Here is a 23,223-nt window from a genome sequence, read left to right as displayed (position 1 = left end):
ACATACATATATATATATATATATATATATATATATTGTAGTTAACACTACCTGTGGTGATGAAAGGCTGAACTAGATTTAGGACAGGTTATTAGTACAGCTGTACAAGGGTTGGGATTAAGATGTCTATTGAGGTCCAGGTTAAATGAGGACACGGGATGTTTTCCACACGGCAGTTTGCTGCAGAAATTGATTCATTTATCTGAATCAGGTTTGTATATATTAAAATGCATGCTGCACAAACAACCCCTTTTAGATGAATCAAAAAATTTGCTATAACGGCAGAAGATATAGTTCCTCTTTAAAAATCATCAGTGTGTTTCAATCTTATACAACTGCAAGTTATCTTACAGCAAGCCTATAGCTATATAAATAGCAGTATATAAAATTTCATGAAGACAAAAAGTCTATAATGCCATTTGATACAATGCTGCAAAGCGGAATGGAGCGTCTGAAATTTGACCTATTTTTTTTTTTTGTGCTGATGGATACAGCCGAGAACGTTAAATAAAGTTAGTTTCAAAATTAACGTACCATCTGTGACCTTGTTTTTACAACCTTAGGGCTTCTGCAACTACTGTAGCATTCAAAGAAAATAAGACAATCATTTCCAATTCATTAGTTAATAAAAAGTTCTAGAATATTCAGTGCCATGTGCTTGCACGATAGCTATTGTACCCAGCCTGCCTTTACTAACAAATTGGAAATTCAATATGGGCACAATTTAGAGTTCAGAGGAGCAGAATATTAACTCAGACTGTCAAACAATACTCAGAAACACAAATAATTGCTCTAAAAAACATTAAAGGGCACGTCCAGGATTAGAAAGAGGATTTTTTTCCCCCTCAAAAACAGCACCATATCAGTTTATGGACGGCAAGAAAAGCAACCTTAGAAAACTTGAATGATGTATTCCCATCATGGCCAAACAAGAGTGAGACGGGAATATATGACTCTTCCTTCCAACCACTGGGTCAGGAGTTACACAAACAGCCCTGTTTCCATAGTGGTAAATAGAAATTATGGGAACAGTACAGTGAGCTATATTGCGTCCTTAATCCTGGGGGTTACGGAAACTGTGTATCTTGGTATGCACAATAAAGGCTTCATTTATGGTTCTATTTATTAGCTACATCAACAGGATAATAGAAATAGTATTTGATGTCTTTTTATACCATGGCCCAGAAAAGTGCCTTAGCTTACCTCATTCTAAGTGGTTCAGTCACTTAAGGGAATTACAGCAGATTCTGAAAGCTGACCACAGATGTGGATCCTTGCAAACAGCAGAATTTCCCAGGGAAACTTTTGAATAGCTATACAATTCAAATTTAGTGTTCACTGTAAATGAAATGTATTTATATAGTGGCCAGTCAGATGAATAGCTGTCTGTTGGAGACTTCGTCTCAATGTCGGCAGAGGAAAAAGTGCTGCAAGAAGGACTTTTTTCTGTGCCAGGTTCAGTTTTAAAACAATGGAAACCCAACAGACCCATTATAGTTAACGGTGTCCATCAGATTCCATGTGTTACCACTATATTAGACTATTTTCAATATAAAATTATCTTTTCTGACTAAATATACAACACTTGACTAGAGATTCCATGAAATCAGAATGATAATTTCTCTGGCAAAACCCCTGTATCAGTGAAGTGCATGCACTGACCGGCTGACTAGTACCTCTCTACAGTATAGTACAGTACTGCAGTTCTGTATTTCTCTTTACCTGTAGCAGGATGAGCCCCTTTAGACAAAAAGTGAGAGAGACTCCAACTTTATTTTTTAGGGTGCACTTTACATACATTTCAGAATCCTTAAAAAGCTCCTTTCATCATCACATAAGTGACTCAACACCCAGCAGCTATTTCTGCCATGTATTTGTAAGGATCTGCTACAACTATATTAGTTAACTGATGATTTGTTTTTTTCATTTTTTTTTTTTTTTTTTTTTTAATATTTTTTGTGACATTTTGGGGTCTCTGAAAGCAATTGCCTTTCAAGTTACAATGGCTTCATCTTACAAAGGTCACCCCAGTACCAATTTATATTGTAACCTGAAGGATCACTGCAATGGACAGTCCAAGCCCAACAAACATCCATTATTACAACTGTTCCTAGCACACAATCCAGTTTAATAAATAAGATGTAGATTTTACCTTCTATTCCCAGCACCTTTTGTTCCTTGTTTTCTTCCGAAACTTCAAACTTCTGTATAATGTCAAGACAGTATTCTGTTGTCACATTATTCATCTGTTTGGAGAAATGACAGCACTGTTGTGAGTTATTCTCCTCTATAGTACACGGAGTGTTAATTCAGTGGAAAGTCTGGACCCAGGGCTATGGCAGAAATCCCTTTGATAAAGCTTGAAACGCAGTGAACCGTAAATAAACTGTCAGCACAAAAGTTATAAATATTGAATTTAAGGAGCACTCCAAAGGATCCTACGTCTCATCTACAAAGGACATCGAGCAGAGACTAAAAACATGGAGGTTCAGACAGAGAAGTACATAGATCATGGTCATAGTGCCTCTCACTGAAAATAATACCGTATACCGAGAACAATTGTTACAAGGATTTATCAAAATAATCATAACCAATTGACTGTAATGGCTGTTTCTGGCAGGGAAGCACAAACCATTAAAGTCAACAAGGATAAGTGTGGATCCCTACTTACCATGAATTAAATAGGCCACCTATATAAAAAAAAAAATAAAAAAAAAAGATACTAATAGTTCCTTTAACGCTTCCTCACTCTTTAACATTGCTATGTTGGTATTTGATTATGTTTAGTATAAGTTGGCTCAATAAGTGTACCTCCCCAATACATAGGGCTCATTGTAGATGCTATATCCAGAGATATAGTACTCCAATCCAGAATGAGTTTTTAACTGGTGATATATCTGGAAGGTAGAACTGTGATGAATTGAGAACCTCCTCTTTCAAAGGACATCAGAACCAATGTTATAGTTGTTAAAATGCTCAATATATAATTTATTTTTCCTGAATTAATACATGCATCCACTAGAAAGAACACCTAGTCAAAAGCAGTGTACAAAATTCAGCTACCGATTGAGAAACAGAGTAAAGAATAAATAAGGGACAGAAAGTGGATTTCAGCACAGGGTTTCACAGAAAGGACCCAACATTCATTAAGAAATTAATATTACAACATTTATTAGGATAGGTTCACATCTGCGCTTCAGTTTCCGTTCTTCGGGTCCAATTGGGGACCCAAAAACTGGAACCCTAACTTGCTTAAAAAGCGGTTATAATGGGGTCCGCTGGGTTTCTGCAGAAGGTTCTGTGCATTGTATAGTGCCTATGCCGGGTACTGATCTAGACCTCTATCTATATATTCAATCTCAAAATAAGGTTTGTTGACAGTACCAAATACACATCAGCATTGCCAAAGCAAGTGGGAGATATATGAATTGGGAAAGGATAAATCCAGGATTGGAGCTCCTCTCAGATTTCCTTCCTCATTCCTGAAACTGAAGATCAGAATAGATATGACACAGTGGACATACTATGTGTATAACCTTTGTAGTTGCAGGGATTAAGAAGGCCCACCATCCACTAGAAGCAGCTTCCTACTGCCTATAGGATTGCAAGAAAAGCACTTGGCTAACACATTACAAAGCTCTAAATTACAGACAGATTTTAGAGTAACATGAAGACATTCATATTTTTGCATATTTTTGTCTATGCCCTCTTTAGTCCTGAAATGAGTGCCCCTTACGGCTAAGTATTCGGAACATCACAACAGGCGGTGATTCTCATCCTCCGCGACTTCTTGGGCACACTGTTGGCACCGTCTACTTACTCTAGATGTGTAAGTTTATGTGTATCAGCCTAATCTGATGGCCAAACTGTGAATGTTCAGTCTTTACTAGTCCAGGATCTGGGGTGTCTAAGCTTTCTCCAGATAAATAATTGTGCTGGACTGGAATCCATTCCCCATGATTTTGATACCTGAAATATTGAAGTTTTGCTGTTCCTGATATAAGTGGACAGGGAGTCTGGCTCCTAGGGCTCTTTTCATACACCAAGTGTCTGTCTATCCTCTCCTAACCAATGCGATACACTGGTTGGTAACAATATACAAAGGTTAAAGCAAAACAACATATTGTAGCTGAGTATCTCTGATAAAAAGCTCCACTACGACCTGATTTATTTTTCCAGGACATTGCTGGATATCAATTCATAGACAGATGGCACATTGACCGAGACATAGATCTGAACTGAGGGAGATGTCTGGAATTTCAACTCCAGCTTATTATTACAAAACAAAAAAAAATAAGCGAAATACACATCATTTGTCTATGGTTTACTGGAGCGGCAAGACCATTCTTTAAATATGTGGTTTGGTTGCCTTTCAAGAGCTTACCTAATGTACTGTCCCATGTATTATTGATTCTGTGATAGAGAATGTATATATTACTGCAGATGATAATCTGTCACATTGTCCAGCATTCATTTCCTCGTCTGACACTTATCTTTTGTTTATATCAGCACATGCTAAAATTTGTTCACTGTTTGTAGCTGAGAACATGGGAATCCCACACACGTGGCCACACAGTGTTAGAGCATTCTCAAACATCAACATCAAACAAGTCGCTGCTTTACCATTTTATACATAGCTATACACAAGTGTTGGCCAAAATCTGGTCCACTTCACAAATGTCTCTTCTAGCTTCCCTGTAAGCATGTGCACTCAGTTTAGGCATGGTGAAATGCAACATACATGAGCCAAGTTCTTTCCCCCAACATCTACAGTTGACATATTGGTCAGGTGACCAATAAACACATTCACTCATCTGCTGTTCTGCTGAAATCAGAAGGTTCTTCCTTTCATTATTTCCCTTAGTCTTACTTTGGCCTTGTATTACAATTAAACCTGATAAATATATAAAGAAATCTTCTATCCATATACCAGGATCTCATCCATGCACCCCCTAAGTTTCCTCACAATCCTGTAACAGGCTGCAAGACAACTGGCAACAGTAGCAGCTTTCCTCCACAGCCCTGCCTCCTGTGACTGGTTACTAGATGAAAATGCAGAATAATAACCCCTCTTTCCTCTGCAGGATTTCTGAAAGCCTGTTATGATCTTGCATAAAATGCTACAGAGTGACAAACGGCAAGGGCAACTATATTTCATGATTATATTTATAATTCATTTCTCGGTTTAGTATTCCTTTATTAGATGACTAGCTTACACACATATCTATCAGATATTGTACCCTCAAAAAAACAAGCAACCACTTGGCTTAAAGATGTTGGTTGGCTTAGAGATATTGTACCCCTCTAGTGAACCTAATGCAACAGTAGATGTCCCTCAAATTACGAGCATGTGGTCTCTCTCAGACAGCCCTGAACGTTGGACAGATGTCTTCATTTAAACAGAATCATGGGAAATTATTGCACAATCCTAGGGAATTACCCATCAACTATGACAAATCTAGAGTTACATAACATAAAACCATACCACAAATCATGGTCATACCTTTTGTTCCACTTTTAGAAACTGGGCAAGTTCATCCACTGTTAAATGATCTTTTTTATCACTGTAACTCAAGAGCAGCAGGTATAGATCTCTCCGTAGTGACATCATCTTGTAGAACACGGAGAACTCCTCAAAGGTTAATGTGCCCTGATTCTCATCCGTGTCTGCTTCCTGGAAAAGAAATGTGAAGTCAGTGCAGTAAGACTATGCTTATCAACTGTCATGTGTATCAACTCATCACCATAATCCTTTCTTAGTGTAATCCATCATTACCAGCAAGTGACAGCTAATGATGACCTTTGTCAGACCGTTAATAACTAATTAAAGTGAAGCCTAATGTCTGATAAAACCCCACAACATGTATAATGAAGTGTGGTATTATAAGTTCTGGCTCTATCTCAATGCACAAAATATCAAACTAAATGCATTAGTTAAACTGGAATATATATATGTATATATCTCATAGATATGAAACCATATTAATAACTTTGATGAAAATCACTTTGATTACCCACAACCATATTGATCACAGAGTTATAACATTAAAACTTATCAGACATACTGGTCATATAACCAATACCCTATACATTCACCGTTCAGTTATCCATCCTTAAACCTACTGACTGTATTAGTGAACAGAATGTGGAAGATACCGTATATACCGTATAAGCCGACCTGAATATAAGCAGAGACCCCTAATTTTACCACAAAAAACTGGGAAAACTTATTGACTCGAGTATAAGCCGAGGGGGGGAAATCCACCATTGCAGATAAAAAGTCTGGTCATGTGCATTACAGCTTAGTAACTCCATGGGGATCATAGTAATAGCAGTTAACCCCATTATGTCCCTCACATTAACCCCCTATGTGCCTCACATAAGAGTTACTGATATGTGGGACATATGGAGGTAATAATTAGGTATCTTCATAATTAAGGTCCTTCATTAGTACCCTCATGTGTCTCACATATTAGTAACCCTTAGGGGGCATTCCCACGGAGTAACGCCGGGCGTGTATCACAGCCGTACACGCCGGCGTTACGGCAGACTGCCGAACACTTCCCATTCACTTCAATGGGAGCGCTCGTAACAGTGGCGTTTACGAGCGCTCCCTTTGAAGTCAATGGGAAGTGTTCGGCAGTCTGCCATAACGCCGGCGTGTACGGCTGTGATACACGCCCGGCGTTACTCCGTGTGAATGCCCCCTTATATGGGGCACACAGGGGTTAATATGAGGGACATGATGGGGTTAACTGTTATTAATGTTAGGCACATGGAGTTACTGAAACTAAATTAATAACCCTGACTCGTGTATAAGCCAAAGGGGAGCTTTTTCAGCATGAAAAATGTGCTGAAAAAGTCGGCTTATACTCGAGTATATACGGTAAGTGACTGTAAGACACATTTGGGGAATGACAGAAATTCTGTGCTGTGTGGGGAGAGACAGAGGAGAATTGTGAACATTACCTATTCATAATGGTGGATCTTGGGTTTATCTGCCTCCAACTTTAATATAGAAGCTTAACCCTTAAATTATTTTAATTCTGTCTGTGAAATGTTCGGCATTTTTTAAAAAAATATACGTCATATAACATATACTACAGATTCCATTCACCGCTCAATCAATCTGACTGTATTAGCTGAATAGAGGGTTAGGCAAGTGTCAGACATATTTGCGGCATCTTTTCTTCAGAAGAAACTATTGAATCCTTTTTTTCCCTCCAATCACTTTGCAGAAAAATTGTAATCTTGATCTAATGTATATGGCTAGCCTTAATTATCTGGACATCTTTATTAACGACAGATGTGTCTACATTTTTATAAGGGTTTTTTTTTTTCCATTTCTAATGAAAAACCTCTAACAGGCCACAACTAACAACATAACCACTGAGGATTTGGTGGCATATGGAGAGACAGAGAACAGAAATCTTATGTTAGATTATGATGAAATAATGTTGCTTTGAAAAGCTGGTCATCTCATGACCTGCATATCTCAACATATTCAACCAAAAGCAGAAGAAAGGGAATGCACTTCTGTACTACAATATGGTGGGTAAAATTACATAAACTATTTCAGTTTTTAGCTCATATTTTCTCACCACTCACATTTCTTTTTCTGGCAGAAAGCCAGAGGGACAGAAATGGTAAAGTGATCTGAGTAGTAGTTCATTTCCGCAGTGTGAACATACCATCAGACTGCTGAAGAAAAACTGCCTCCATTACTTGACTATCAGTGCCACAAAATCAAATGGAGTGGCAGCATGCACCCTTAATCTCATGATAATAATGTAATAATGTTGTCATTACTGGAATACTCCTTTAAAGTATACATTATATTTAATACTCTCTGTAATGTGACAAATTGTGATATTTAGTCTGATTCTATTACCCGTCTCTTGAGTTTTTCTACTACACTATAAAATGACTTGGTATGAGGATGGCCCAGCTAAAGTTTACAGTATGTAAGCATGTTCCTTTGCAAAAAAATCCATACTTTATGGCTAATGTCTGTAAGGTTTGGTATGGTGCGTACAATGGTGGTGGAATTAAATATGGATGTTTTTATACTGTTGTTTGCACAGCAAACTTGTGTAGGTACTTAATCCTGGTGTGGACAATATGTGCTGTGAGCATAGCAGCTGGGAGAAATCCAGAGTTACCATTGGAATCACTACGTCTGGGCACTTCTAACACAATACTGAGTTGAGTTTAACCACTGATGTGTGGTTACCTACATGAATGAAGTTTATGAACAGTACCAGGCCATTATTATATCTCATAAAAGGAGTTTAGCACTATCATATGTAGAAACTCCAGTTAGTGCCCTCAATTCACTCTGTTCCAGTTCACCGAAGTCTGACAACTTGGCTTTTGGAATATCATTTTGTCAGTAACCTTCCAATGTCATTATGTCAGACACTTACAAAAAAAACAACTATAGGACCAATTATAGCCAACCTCTAACAATGATAAAGTAGAACAGCCTCCGAGAAACTTCCTGCATCAAAAGAGTTTTATTGCATTCGATTAAAAACGTCCTCGAGACATAATGTGTATGATACATTTGTGCTGTAATTTCAGGTTTCTTAAGGACAATGTTACCAATAATTACTTGGTTTATTACATAGCTACAAAACTAGTAAATTAGAGCAGTTCTGTAAAGAAACACAACAAACTTGTGTGCCAATAAAACATGTCTTGTGGCTGCTTTAGACTGTCCTTAGAGACACATTCATAGTACTCATGTCATCATTGTGTCTGCTTCAAGCATCTGCCTAAGAGGATTTACTCGGGATTTACCAAACATTCGACAGAGGTTTTCTAATATATACTTTTTTTATGTAGGTCTTGAGGACAGGCCAGCCGTCTGACTGCCTTCCTGAAATGTAGTTTAACCAAAGTAATCTTCCTTTTAGTCACCGAGTTAGTTTAACTTATGATTTTACACAAAAACTGACTCTTAGTATAGTAATTCTAAAAAAAGAACCTGTATATGGGCTACAAAGCTGAAATCAATAAACACTATAAAACTATATCTAAAGCGCTTATTCATTATCAGTCTCCTTCGTGATTTCAGTTTGTACCCTTTTAGGCTGCCACTTATCAATGCATACGTACACTCTTTTCACACAAGATAACAGGAAGGTTTCATCTGTTAATTGTGTATTCGGTTTTCAGGGCCTCTAACTATGGTTTAGAAGTGATTTTAAGTGGCTGGAAGTTTTTGGGTTTTCAACAAATATACCCATATCTACCTGTATATTTTGTGTATTGTATGTAAACCCCCAAATGTAAAGCACCATGGAATTATTGGTGCTATAATTTAACACACACACACACACACACACACACACCCCCCGTCACAGGCATGTTTGGTTTTCGATTTTGACTCCCTGCCTTCTAAATCCCATTTTTTTTAAACTCTCTGTTCAAGAGCCATATAAGGACTTAATGTTTGCGGGACAAATTGTACTCCATAATGGTACCATATGATATTCTGTAAGATTTACTGGAACGCTGGCAAAAAAATCAGAATGGGGTGGAATTGGAGAAAAACTGCTTTTGTAGGATGCTTTACGGGCTCTGTTTTCATGGTATTTACTGTGCAGCCAAAATAACAAGTTGTCTGTGTTCTATGGGTTGGTAAGATTCAGGGGATTCCAAATTTATATATATATATATATATATATATATATATATATATATATATATATATATATATATATATATATATATAATATTTTTTATTTTTTTTTTATTTGACATTTTAATCCCTTAAAAAAAATCCAAAACGGTGCAAAAAAAAAACAAAAAAAAAACTTGTAGTAGCCATATTCTGACAAACAACTTTTTTTTTTTACATTTTTTCCAGATACAGGGATGCATAAAACACCTTTTTTGCAGGGCCAGATGTACTTTTTAGTTATACCATGTTTGTACACTCTTAATAATTTATGTTTATAAAAACTTTAACTTATAATTAGCTACTAATTTGATACAATTAGATTTGTGGGGAAAGCTCTTAAGGCTAAGGCTCCATGATTTTTTTCGCAGAACTTTTTTGTCCCTATTATACCTATATGGAAAGCGCCAGTGTTTCCGTAGGTATAATTGATATACTATGATTTACAAAAACGTAACAGTTTTTAAAGTCACAGCATTTCCAATGCGGATATTTCTCTGAAATGTGTGAATGGGATTAGCCAGAATCCCTTCCAATTTGCAGGCACTGTAAAACGCTGTAGCTATATCGCAACATGGGGCCCTGGCCTTAAGGATAAAACATGAAATTTACTTTCTGTCCTCTAACACTAAGAATTGAACTTATTGATGTAAAATGGTAAAACATTAATCTTTCATAAGTATTTCCTTACTCTAAAAACAAATACAACTCACACTACATTACAGAGCAAACACGATACAAATATCACTGAATTTATGAATTGTAGGTTATAAATACTTGAATGTCTTTCAGAGCATTTTGAGATGGTTACTGTGATTGTTATATCAGTGACATGTTTTGATGCTTTTTACATTGCAGACAAATTCCCTTGGTGTCTGGCTTGGTCCTTTGGGTTAGGCAGCTAGTGTATAGAGTGCCTGTCAGACCGCTATCGCAGTGCCATTAGGTGTCTGTCTCTAGATCAAATGGATTATGTTTGCTCTACATGAAGAAGTAGCAAAAAACATAAATCTCAGAAGGGAATATAGAATTCTCTGGCAAAGACAGTCTGATCCTCTGTATCAATGGACACGTCAGACATTTCTAATAATGATATCTAGAACTATGGAGTATATGAGTAACGGAGGAAGGAAAGCTGTGACACACAGCACTTCTTTATTAACTTTTCTGCTGCCTTGTGGTACCGTCAAAGCATGCAATTATAACGTTATCAAACCAACTTCACGATCAAACAATTCACTGTCACAAACAGAGGACTCAAAGTACTATAAAAATTAACTTTTAATATAAATCATAATAATAAATATTTAAGACGGTCAAAGAACATCACCAATTCAAGTGCACATAACAAACCGTGCTCTAGATAAGAGTAATGGTCTTGCCCGGACCTACTGAGAGATGTTGGGGACTCAATGGGACTTGCAGATGAAGGGCTGGGGTAATTATACCCTATCTCTCACCTATATGCCACAATGACTCATTTCCTAACAAGGACAGTCCCCAGAGTTCTCCCAGTATCTCCCTATCAAATTAGATCAGTTTCCCTTATTTTCTTCACCCAACACGTTTCATGTTGCAGAACCACTGCTGACACAAAGGCTCCCCTGCACTCAGGGTGGAGCATTCACCTCTATAGCCCTACAAATAGCAAGCTATGGAAACATATGGTTGAGCAGCTTGAAGGGCTTTCACTCTCCACTGGGCTCATACTTAGAAATCCCCTGAGGATTGCTCCTCCACCTTGTTGGGACATGAAATGAGTTCTTAGGACAGGAGTCATTGTGGGACATAGGTAAGAGATAGGGTATAATTACATCAATCCTTCATCTTCAAGTCCAGTTGAATCTCCAACATCACTCAGTAGGTGCGGGTGGGTAAGACCACTCCTCTTATCTAGAGCACAGTTTGTTTTGTGCACTTAAATTGTTGATGTTCTTTAATCATCTTAAATATTTATTATTATAATTTATATTAAAAGTTAAGTTTTATAGTTCTTTGGGTCCTCAAAAAAAGTAAATTTCCAGAAATGTTCTCCACATCAAGAATGCCATTGACTTGTTGAATTTTCTCATGCATTTCCACCATCGAAGCGGCATACCCAACACATACCAGGGAGCAGGCTATTATTGGGATCACAGATAGGATTACAGATTGGACTTGAAGAACTTGGACTCTTGTTCTGCATTTTATGGTTAATGTCCATTGCCCTCATCCTAAGAAGTGTGAACCTACCCTTACAATGTGAAAGAGAACTGGTATTAACAGCCTCTATCCCACAGGTTTTCTTAATACTAGTAAAATCATTTATTTTTTTCCTCAATAGGCAGCAAATTTTCATATTCAGAGGAATTGCTCGAGTCCTAATGGAAAATAGCTTTTTAATCAGTAATTTACTTTATATGATAACACAATTTTTACGCACTGCTTCACGACAGAAATTGACTGTCAGGCCAGTGTTCTATGTGATGGATCTTGTTTTAAACTTGCACATAGTCAACCTTGGCTTTTGTATATAAACAGTAATATAGCAGATTACTCCTGCTGGCAAACCATTATAACTAACTAAAGGTGTGTTTACACACAGCCATCTGTAGCTGCGAAAATTGTTGTCTTAATAGACAAAATTATTGTTTCCATAGAGGGAAACATTATCTAAACTGCTTACATATCTTTTCCTGATTATAACCATTATAAGCTATGATCCTGGTCCCATTATGGAGAAACACAGTGTTTTATGCTGTTACAATGTGAACATGTTTTTCAATAAAAAAAACGTTTTCAATATGGCAAAATACCCTTATCCAAGTAATCCTTTGTTCATAAATCACATTAATGTATGGAAAACAAGCTCAACAAATAATTGGGTTTACAAGTAATATAAGGAAGCTTAACTAACCTGGAACATCTGTCGGACTTTCCTGCGAGGTAAATTCACATTGAGCTTATGCATGAGCTGGTAGATTTCTTCTATGTTCAGTAAGCCATCTCCATTCTTGTCGGCTTCTTCAAATGTCTGTTTTACCCATGTATGAATCCATTAAGGAGAGATAAAACTACGAAATATATCAAAGCTCAACATTTCCAAAACTTATGTCAATTTTTAAATCTCTCTTCATTGGCCACATCAGATCTAAGAGTACATTCACACATGTTTTTGGTGTATTGTTTCCCATCACATATGAACCTACCCTAAGGCAGTTTCATAAATAACCGACCACATCTTCATGCCCTCCAGTAAGATTCTCTGTGAGAGTTCTCAGGTCACTGGTGCCTTAAATGTACATAGATAATAATGTTGAAATATAACATATACTTCTCCAAATGAAAAGGTTTAAAATCTGTATAGGTTCTCATCACCCAAACTAAGATCTTACGCTTTGGCCACTTTATACTAATTTTAACCAATGGGCTGGAAACCACAATGTAAATAACATAGTAATATAAACTTATTTTAAGTTCAACCCCAAGGGGACAAGGGACAAGAAATATAAGCGGTTCGGCGCCACCGCCAACCCGCAGACAAAGTCGCAGGTAGCTGCTAGTAAAATATAAAGTTATCACTCTCATCCACAAGGCTCTCCATAATACTGCACCTCCCTACATTTCCTCCCTCATCTCTGTTTACCGCCGAACCCATGCTATCCATTCACTCAATGACTTAAGACTTACATCCTCTATTATCAGAACTTCCCACGCTCGTATACAAGACTTCTCCCGAGTTGCACCACTTCTCTGGAATGCTCTACCCCGGACAATCAGATTAACTCCAAATTACTACAGCTTCAAGCACAAACTAAAGACACATCTTTTCAGACAGGCCTATCACAATTCCTAATGTAAACCCTTCTGTACCATAATTAGAATCCCTAAAAATATCTGTTCCCGCTTCCACATTACCCCACATAATATGATGCAGTTTCGGACCAACTTTATATGTCCAAGCACAATCCGCATGTTAAAGGACACGACTGGTGACGGCTCATATAGTTTTATGTTTGTGTAATGACAGTCACCTATATTACAAAATTGTCTGACCACTGTATAAGCAATGCCGCCCCTGCTACCTCTTTTGTCACCCCCTCTAACTCATAGATTGTAAGCTCTTGTGAGCAGGGCCTTCAGTCCCATTGTGTGAAGTGATCAATTCTATGTAATGTATCTTTTTGTCTGTACTTAAACCCTATAAATTGTACAGTGCTGCAGAATATGTTGGCGCTATATAAATAAAAATTATTATTATTATTAGGTGGCAGAACACTAAAAGAAGCATATAAATTATGCTACAGGGGAAGAGATCGAGTTTACTTCCTGAATATACTAGAATCAGGAGTTCTCCCACTCTCTTGCAAGACTCATAAAGGTTCAAACTAAACAAATGATGTAGGAAATACATTGTGACATGGAATTTTAAAGTAAGTACACCAGCCATATCAGGCCTAAGAGATCTATTTAGTGTTGTATCCAGTTTGTGCTGTAAACTATGGTGACAGATTCTCTTAAACTGGAATCAAGCAGCTAGGTTTGAGATTTGTTATTGAAGACTGGAGAAGAGAGTTGAGAAACATAATATTTTATTGGACAGTGCCATCTGTGCCATCATGGCTGTGCAAGGTGGTGCAGACACATACCTTCAACATATGGCTTGTTGCCTGGGAAGGGTTAAATCCCGTTTCCTATTGTGCACATAGTTATGGCAGGAGCACAGCGTTCACAGAAGGTTTATTATTATATCATGGTTTGTGAATGACTTGCATTACATTGTATATTGTGTGATACGCTCATGTCACTGTAACTAGTGCAGGTTATTACACAGTCAGTGTTCTAGTGTTCTCTAGAAGCTGTATCATGCACAACTCTTCAAAATGTGGAACGTAGTTGTGCCTAAAATGCTTGTAGGAGTGTAGGACAGCTTAGACAGTATTAACTTGTGAGTAAGAGGACAGGTCTTTCAGAGGTGAGTAGTGCGTCCCTTGTGACAGTGGAAGTTTGTCGTTCGTTGCCATAGTTTGCGATCCCATGAACTAGGTCTACCTTATAACTGTTGTATAAAACTTGATTCTGTTTGCAATTGTTATACAATAAAGAGAGAGCCTATAAATGAAAATAATTTTGTTGTACTAGACAAACCCAGACAAACCTATATTTTGTTTTTCGAGAGTGTTTTTGGCTTCCAACCTTCCCGAGAACGTCATGAATGAGCAGAAGAAACAGATCATTAGAACAATACCAGCACTTTAAGGTGAGAAGAGCAAAGCGTCTTCAGAGCTGTACCCAAATAGAATGTGCTGTCATCTCTACTATTGCATTCAGATATTCTGAGGTCTCCAGCAAAGGCTTATAAATGTTTCATTAACAAGGCTTCCTCCACTGAATTAATAGCATTTATGAGTCCACTGGGAGAATTCTAAAATGCCTGGCATGCAAATTTTAACAAACACGTTAATATACATTCCAATGGATTTTATCTGTGTCAACCACAAGGCTTCTAGTTCATTCCAGTTTATCTTTTCCATTATTGCATCTTGAGGGAAGTAAAATTTGTCCCAGTGGAGAACTACAGCTCCTGTGTTTCCAAGCTCATTTAGTGAGGGTAAAGAGGCCATATGTATATACGGTTAGCTGGAGGTACCAAAACCTGTATATGTCTCAGTCTAGTGTCACAGAGCTTAAAGAATATCCCACACTGTATAAAATCAGTATAAACAACAACGTAAAAATGAAAAAATTCCAAATTTAGAATGTGAGGCAATCTCCACCCCTCTGTGCTCCTGTTGTCCCAGTATTGCACTTTATCTGCACAATAGCAGCCGTCTTCCACCCCTGTCTCCCTCAGCCTATTCCTCTGTGGCTCTTGTCAAGTTTCCCTGCCAGCTGGAACAGCAATGGGCTCGATTTTCGCAGCAGACTTCCAGCTGCTCACTTTATTCTCACAGTGATAGAATATATAGGATTATTAATGTATATTCATTATTAAACTAAATAAAATATGCAGCAACTGCAGATATAGAGGAAGCATATTATTTTTATGACCATTTCATTTACGTGAATGATGTGCTCACTTAGGACTCACAAGGAGATACGACTGTACTAGATATAAAATAAAAAATGCAATAATATAATGTAAGGAAATACAACATGGCCTTCAAGAATGATTGAAATGTCTTAAAAGTACATCTTCCGAAAATCAAGAAACCGCCACTTCATAAGCCCTTGTATTGTTTCTCAGTCATATCTGTTTCTGTGGAGTGACCATAACAGTTCCCATATGGACTATTGCCCTACTTGTATTCTGAAAAGCTATCTCTGGAGTAGTGTAAGCTCTGCTCCAACATCACACCATTACTAGTCAATATTGCTATTCAGTATTTTACCCAACTTGTCAAGTTACATAAAAACCTATAGGGGCAGAACAGATTGATAAACAACTTGAAACAAAAGAAGACAACCAGCAACTCGATATTTGCAAGTTTACTTTTATATTACACTAGCTGGTACCCGCGACTTCGTCTGCGGTGATTGTAGAAGTGGGTAAATACAGGCACGGGTAAGGTTTTCGTACTGTGTATAAGGTATGGGATATGAAATGTAACTTTGTATCTTGTTTTGCTGTAATTCTGAGAATACATTTTGTGTTGAAGTTACTTTGTATTTCAGCTGCTATATATACGGTGTTGTGAGAAACTTTACATAGTGACTTTGGGACAGAGGTATTTGAAGTTAACCCTTTCCCGTCGATGGCATTTTTTGATTTTGGTTTTTAATTTTTGACTCCCCTCCTTCTAAACCCCATAACTTTTTTATTTCTCCGCTCCCAGAGTCATATGAGGACTTAATTTTTCTTGGGACAAATTTTTCTTCATGATGCCACCATTATTTATTCTATATAATGTACTGGGAAGCAGAGAAAAAATTCTGAATGGGGTGGACTTGACAAAAAAATGCATTTCTGTGACTTTCTTAGGGGCTTTGGTTTTACGGTGTTCACTGTGCAACCAAAATGACATGTCCCCTGTATTCTGTGTTTCGTAACGATACCGGGGATACCAAATTTATATGGTTTTATTTACATTTTGACCCCTTAAAAAAATCCAAAACTGTGTTAAAACTTTTTTTTTTTTTTTTAAAAGTCGTCATATTCTGACAGCCGTAACTTTTTTATACGTCCGTGTACGGGGATGTATAGGGCGTTTTTTTTTTTGCAGGGTTGGGTGTACTTTTTAGTTTTACCATTTTCGGGAAATGTTATTGCTTTGATCACTTTTTATTCAAATTTTTATCAGAATCAAAAAAGAGTGAAAAAACGGCGGTTTGGCACTTTTGAGCATTTTTCCCGCTACGGCGTTTACCGAACAGGAAAAATATTTGTATAGCTTTGTAGAGCGGGCGATTTCGGACGCGGGGATACCTAACATGTATGTGTTTCACAGTTTTTAACTACTTTTATATGTGTTCTAGGGAAAGGGGGGTGATTTGAATTTTTAATCCTTTTTATTTGTTTTTATATTTTTTTTTACTTTTTTTAAAACTTTTTTTTGCATTTATTAGACTTCCTAGGGGTATTGACATGGGTGGGTGGTGTCGCGGATTGTCATAGCGGTGGGGGTCGGCAAACATGGCTGCTCCGGAGCGTTAAAGAGAGCCTCCTGGAGTATCGGTAAGGTGAGGGGCAAAGTGGTAAAGTATATGTGTATGTGATTGTGTGGGGTTAGGGGCGAGGCTGTAGAGGGCAATAGGAATTTTGGGGCTTGCTATGGTCCAAAGTGTGTGAGATTGCAGAGATGGTGGTGTGAGTTTGGGTTTTGTGGGGGTCCTGGCACAAACGAATGTGCGCTGTTGTGACGAAAAGTAGCCTATTGCGCAATCGGGTGTATTAACTATGTTTGTGGAAACTTTCAGCCAAATCGGTCAAGCGGGTTTTGTGTGATTGAGGAAAAAACATCCAAACATCCAAACACACAAACCCACAAACATCCAAACTCACAAACTTTCACATTTATAATATTAATAGGATTTTAAGAGCCCTTTAAAGTGGGCCCCCCACAACCAAAATTGCTTCTAAACTACATATGCGATGTTCTAGGGGTGGTTAGTGACATCGTGAACATCCTTTTTTTGTGTCAAATTTGCTGCCAAGAAAATGCACTCACCAAAATGAGTTGTTTGGTGTACCCGAGGAATAGCTTTGTTATCTAGAGCACATCGTGATTTTTTTTGCCTGTCATTCATTTTAATGGGCTATGCAAGGCAGAATCCCCTGAAGATAGGTCCTGATACTTTGTTTTTTTTCACTCTAGCTGAAAAAAGTCAGCTAGAGGAAAACTTATGCCACTCACTCCCACTGAAATGAATGGAAGAGTAGAAAGACAGATTTTGAGACAGATTCGGTCTTAGGGCCCCTTCACACGGCGTAAGCACGCCGCTCATTTAAATATGTATACACGTGTCCGAGCGCGGCGCTTCAAAACAGAGCCCATTGATTTCAATAGGAAGTGCGCGTATATGCCGATATACGTGTGCTTCCCATTGAAATCAATAGGCTCTGTTTTGAAGCGCCGCACTCTAACACATGTATACATGTCTAAATGAGCGTAGCTCAGTCCCTCTGTAAACCCGGAAGTGAAGTCATTATGGCTTCACAGTGAGTACATTTAAAGGTAAGTATCAGCAGGCCTCTGCTGCTGCAAAACTCTGCTTTGTTTTTTGATTGACGCAATTACGAAACAGTTGTCAAGCAGCCTATGATTAGATTTTGGGCACCAGAGTGATTTATTTTGGTTTGGGGGGGGGGGGCATGGATGGGAACATTATACTGGGGCAAAGATAGAGCAGAACATTATACTTGGGGCAGAGATGGAGAGGGGACATGAAACTAGGGGCACAGATGGAAGGGAAGCATTATACTGGGGGAAGAGATGGATGGGAACATACTGGGGGTATTTTTATTTTTTTTGGTAGTGGTGGTGGTGGGGTGGTCAGTAAGCTCAGTTCCCCTGAGAATGATGTGAGCGTGCTATGCATGTGCAGTTCGGTCGCGCCGTTCTCCACACAAAAGTGGCGCCGGAGGGAGCGCTACTGCGCATGTGCAAGATTTCGATGAAAACCGCCTGGAATAAAGACAGTTGGAGGCGGTGAATCACAAGGAAGAGGAGGAGGTCTTACAGAGAACAACTGAGAGGAGGGCGTGAACAAAGGATGGCGTGGGGGGTGCACGGAACACCCATGGTGCACGGTAGGACTCATTTACATATACATTTTTACGGTAATACATTAAAACAGGGTGGTCTTTTCCAAAACGATTAGCAGGACATGAATAGCCTTTTTAAAGATATGTGTATCTCAAATCACTAAAATCCGATGATAGAGCCCCTTTAACGATGGGGTGGGGATTTTTAACGAATTGATATTAGATATTACATTTTCTATTAACTTTATTCAAAAATTTTTCTTTTTCAGTCACAGTTAAAAAATAAGGAACTTAACTACATATAACGAAAAACAAAAATCCTGAAAACACAGATCCTATTTCTTAAATCGTAAAAAACGTAATGTCTTCATTTTAATGTGAAGAATAAGGCTGCTTTGATTTGCACAGTTTAGCAATATCTGGTTCAATTTGGGATAACTGCATTCGAATGTCAGGTTCTGCATTCAGTCGAGATCTATATTTTGTTTTAGTGGCCACATAGGCAAAGAATGCAGCCTCACATAAGTATGGTGTTGCAAAAGAAAGAAGAATAATTTTCGCTTTATCTGACAAAATTTTAAATTAGTCTTTGAATTGACACCAAAAATCGTCCTTTTATCGCAGAATCCGATGTGAAATCTATCAGGCACTCATACTGCTGAGATGTTAAGCAAGCTGGTTTTTTCAACATAGAGTATGGATCTATAACCCGGAAGTTTTCTTTAATTTTCAGTAGAATATTATTATTATATTATTATTATTATTATTATTATTATTATTAATTTATATAGCACCATTAATTCCATGGTGCTTTACATTTGGGAGTGCACGTGAACCAGTATTTTAATTTTGCAACCCTTAACATTCAACTATTTTTATTGTTAACCGTTTATTATCGCCATATCACGGAGCGCCTGTGGATGGTTCGGGGAGCACTTGGTGCTTCGCGGAGCACAGTTTGGGAAACGCTGCTCTATACAGTATATACTACAGTGTATCCATATCAAGTAGCAGATATTAAGCCATCACGATTATTACCCAAGTAAACACAGAATATCAGATATTAATAAAGGATATTGATCATGAGTCCGTTGCCTTTTAGCCAGAGAATCTTCATCACTTATTCCAGCCATTAAATACTTTAACCCTGTAATCCATGTCCGGGCTTCCTCTGGGTTGGATGTTATCAGATCCAAAGACTCCATATGGTTACCATGGTAAATGGTGAAGCAACAAGTAGGGTCAAAGTTTCCCTCTGCATGGCGATGAAAGATTTCTGACTGCCTCCCCTCCGTGACTTTGTAAATTGAATCAATTATGACTGAAATGAGAAAGACAAAATTAGGCTTTGGATGAAAAGCTCAGGGGATAGCTATGCGTTGTTCAGAAAATAAGAAGCATTTTGCCTGCGCTCATTCATTGTACAAGTTTGATTGTTTATCTGAAGAAAATGTGCACTTGCAGGACCACCGGAACACAGGATATTGCAACGCAGGCCGTGTGGAAGTGGAGTACGTCTTAATGCGTCACAAGTAATAGGAGTTAGCCTGCTGTGTTATCTTATGGCATATTATAGTAATGGAAAGCAGAATGAAGTGAGGTGCGGTAAATATAGCACCGGCACATGTGCAGTGCAGACGCCTGAGTATTTATAGTCAATGCCCATCTTTTAACATCATGTAATGTATCTCTAGACAGTGCAGAGCTCCGTTTTCCTGATGCAGAGCTTCATGTCCTCTCCATAAACACAGAGTTAGTAGGGTTATCCAGGACGATGATATTGAACTCCACTTCCTCTTCCCAGGCCAGCAACATTATGTCTGTTGGTCACATGGTCCTTCTGCTACTCAGCCCCATTCAAATCAATGGGTCTGAACTGAAACACCAAGTATAGTCACTTTAAAATGTATGGCACTGTGCTTAGTGAGTAGTGGAAGCCACAACAGTCAATATCACAGTCCCAGATAAACCCTTTGAAGGAGTTGTACCATAAATGAAAGTTATACCATAAAAATAAGAATGAGAGACTGTAACTTTAGCATGTTATATAGGATTATGTACTTATTGTATTATTTTGTGGGAGGTGGCCGGGTTGCTGTCAGAGCTGATAGCCTATCTAGTACCATGGAGGCCAGAGGTCTGTGTACTGGGTCTCTTCGATAAGGTTTGGCTTCAGCTCATCCAGACTTTACTCAGGGAAACATTATTTATTTTCTCCATTAGACAGGATATTGCCTGCCATTTTGATCACCATACAGTTCCCTAATAGATAAAATGCTCCCCTTTACAAATGAAGTATACAAGAACCACAAGGGTCTGGAAGCCTTGCAGAGCCTCACATCATACCCTGTTCTCGGGGTTTGTCAATATTTAATCTCCAGTCTCTTTTTTAGTTTAATGTACAATAATCATTAGCAAACATAGATTATCCTAATAGGAATAAGACTAATCCACCTGTGGACTGACCGTATAATTTATGTCTGTGCTATGATGTTGATCGCTCACAGTAAATACATGTACGGTCACAGTGACATGAGTGGATCAATAGGATCAGGTATAGACAATGCCCTAATACTGACTGACAGGATGTTTTATTATTGATCTGTATTGAATTAGGTTCAGTTCTATAGTAAAAGGAAAATCCCATATTCTCTTAAAGACACAAGATGAAAATGTAAAAGAAATAAAGCAAATTTAATTGTAAATGACTGACATGGAAAAGTTAAGGCGTGTGACGCGCGCTTGCTGTTCCCGTTGGTTTAACTCTGAAATGTAATTATAGAGCGCAGTCTGAACATCAAAGTCAGACTTATCATTCTTTATTTAAGAAAGGGTACCTTATTTTTAGATAATGACATACTCTAGGGACATTTAATTTTATAGTGTTGTAATTCATATGAATTATCAAGAAAATGTCGGAGAAAAAGCGTCACACTTCTTAGGAGAAAGAAATATACTAATAAGTGTATAATTCACTTCTGGAAAAGATCTGGAAAATCTGGAAAATTAGGTCAAATCCAATGTATATCTGAAAACAACCGCTTAATTCAAGAATTAAGAGAAAGAAATGTTAAAATTAAATTAAGAACACATCTCATATTAGAAAGCACAATATGCTTAAGGCTTAGGCCACACGTAGCTTCTCGCAGCAAAAAAACGCTGCAGGAAAAACCGTGGTGGCACCTCATCGCCGTTTTTCCTGCAGCACTTTGCAAAGAAAGTTTGCAGAGGTTACCTGTATGGACTCTCTGGTTCAATTACACTACTGTATAGGGAAATTGCCATAAGTATAATTAACATGCTGCGATTACCAAAACCGCCACGGTATTGGAAAACACAATGGGTCAGCTGTGCACATTTTACCACAAAGTTGTTTATTTTTTTATTTCCTTTTTTCACCGACTTAGGGTCTTGAACCTGCTATCATTCAATTGTTTGTACCATACACTGCAATACTACTGTATTGCAGTCTATGGTAAAATCCCTATATAACTATTGAAGCCTGACATAGGCATGTCTCAATACTTGTATTATTTTGGCAGTCATTACCATGCTCCTAGTCAAATATACGTGTCACTATAGAGTTTGGAGTTGACAGTACTGAATGGACAGTGTTAGATACATTCCCAATGGGTATAAACCAGCCGTGAATTTAATCATTCATTTGTAGGAGTAATCACAAAGAAACAGCACAACACAGATTTCTCTAACACTGACAATCTATCTTTATCATACGTCATCAATATCATACTGGTTGGCACAAACTGGCACCATGATGTTTAGATGAGCACCATAGTCTCTTCCCTGCATAACCAGCACGGTACTGTACATTGTATAGAAAATTAAGCACTTTTTAGCTATGTTCTAAACTGCATGTTTGGTGTGCTGCGTAATATTGAATAGTAATGATGTAACCTCAGATCCTCCAACGACCTCCTACTCCACTCTTCTCTCATCCACTCCTCATACAACCGTCTCCAAGATTTCTCTCGTGCATCCCCCATACTCTGGGACTCCTTACCAAGACACACAAGACTGACCCCAACAATCACAGGATTCAAGAAGGCCCTGAAGACTCATCTATTCAGGAAGGCCTACAACCCCCAATAACACTATCACCGCACTGCCATCTGTACAGTCTCCCCCCTCTCCTTCTGTCTCTACCCCTTCCCCCATAGATTGTAAGCCCTCGCGGGCAGGGCCCTCTACCCCACTGTGCCAGTCAGTCACTGTTAGTATTATATCTACCTGTATATTTTGTGTATTGACTGTAACCCCCAAATGTAAAGCACCATGGAATTAATGGTGCTATATATATAAATAAATAAATAAATAAATAAATAAATAATAATAA

General features: G+C 38.0%; 1 protein-coding gene across 5 annotated transcripts in view; it reads right to left on the bottom strand.

The window, feature by feature from the left end:
• PLCH1 (phospholipase C eta 1) overlaps window positions 1–23,223 on the bottom strand; it is a 209,383-nt gene that overhangs the window by 67,593 nt on the left and 118,567 nt on the right. For all 5 annotated transcript variants that reach the window (XM_075268765.1, XM_075268767.1, XM_075268764.1 and 2 more), the window contains 4 exons: window positions 19,947–20,190; window positions 12,582–12,711; window positions 5,504–5,674; window positions 2,153–2,246 (listed from right to left, as the gene is read on the bottom strand). In XM_075268765.1, coding sequence (XP_075124866.1) covers window positions 2,153–2,246; window positions 5,504–5,674; window positions 12,582–12,711; window positions 19,947–20,190 — 639 coding nt within the window. The remainder of the gene's footprint in view (window positions 1–2,152; window positions 2,247–5,503; window positions 5,675–12,581; window positions 12,712–19,946; window positions 20,191–23,223) is intronic.

Source organism: Leptodactylus fuscus, chromosome 3, assembly GCF_031893055.1.
Source record: "Leptodactylus fuscus isolate aLepFus1 chromosome 3, aLepFus1.hap2, whole genome shotgun sequence".
Lineage (NCBI taxonomy): Eukaryota > Metazoa > Chordata > Amphibia > Anura > Leptodactylidae > Leptodactylus > Leptodactylus fuscus.
This window is presented reverse-complemented; position numbering and strand designations above follow the sequence as displayed.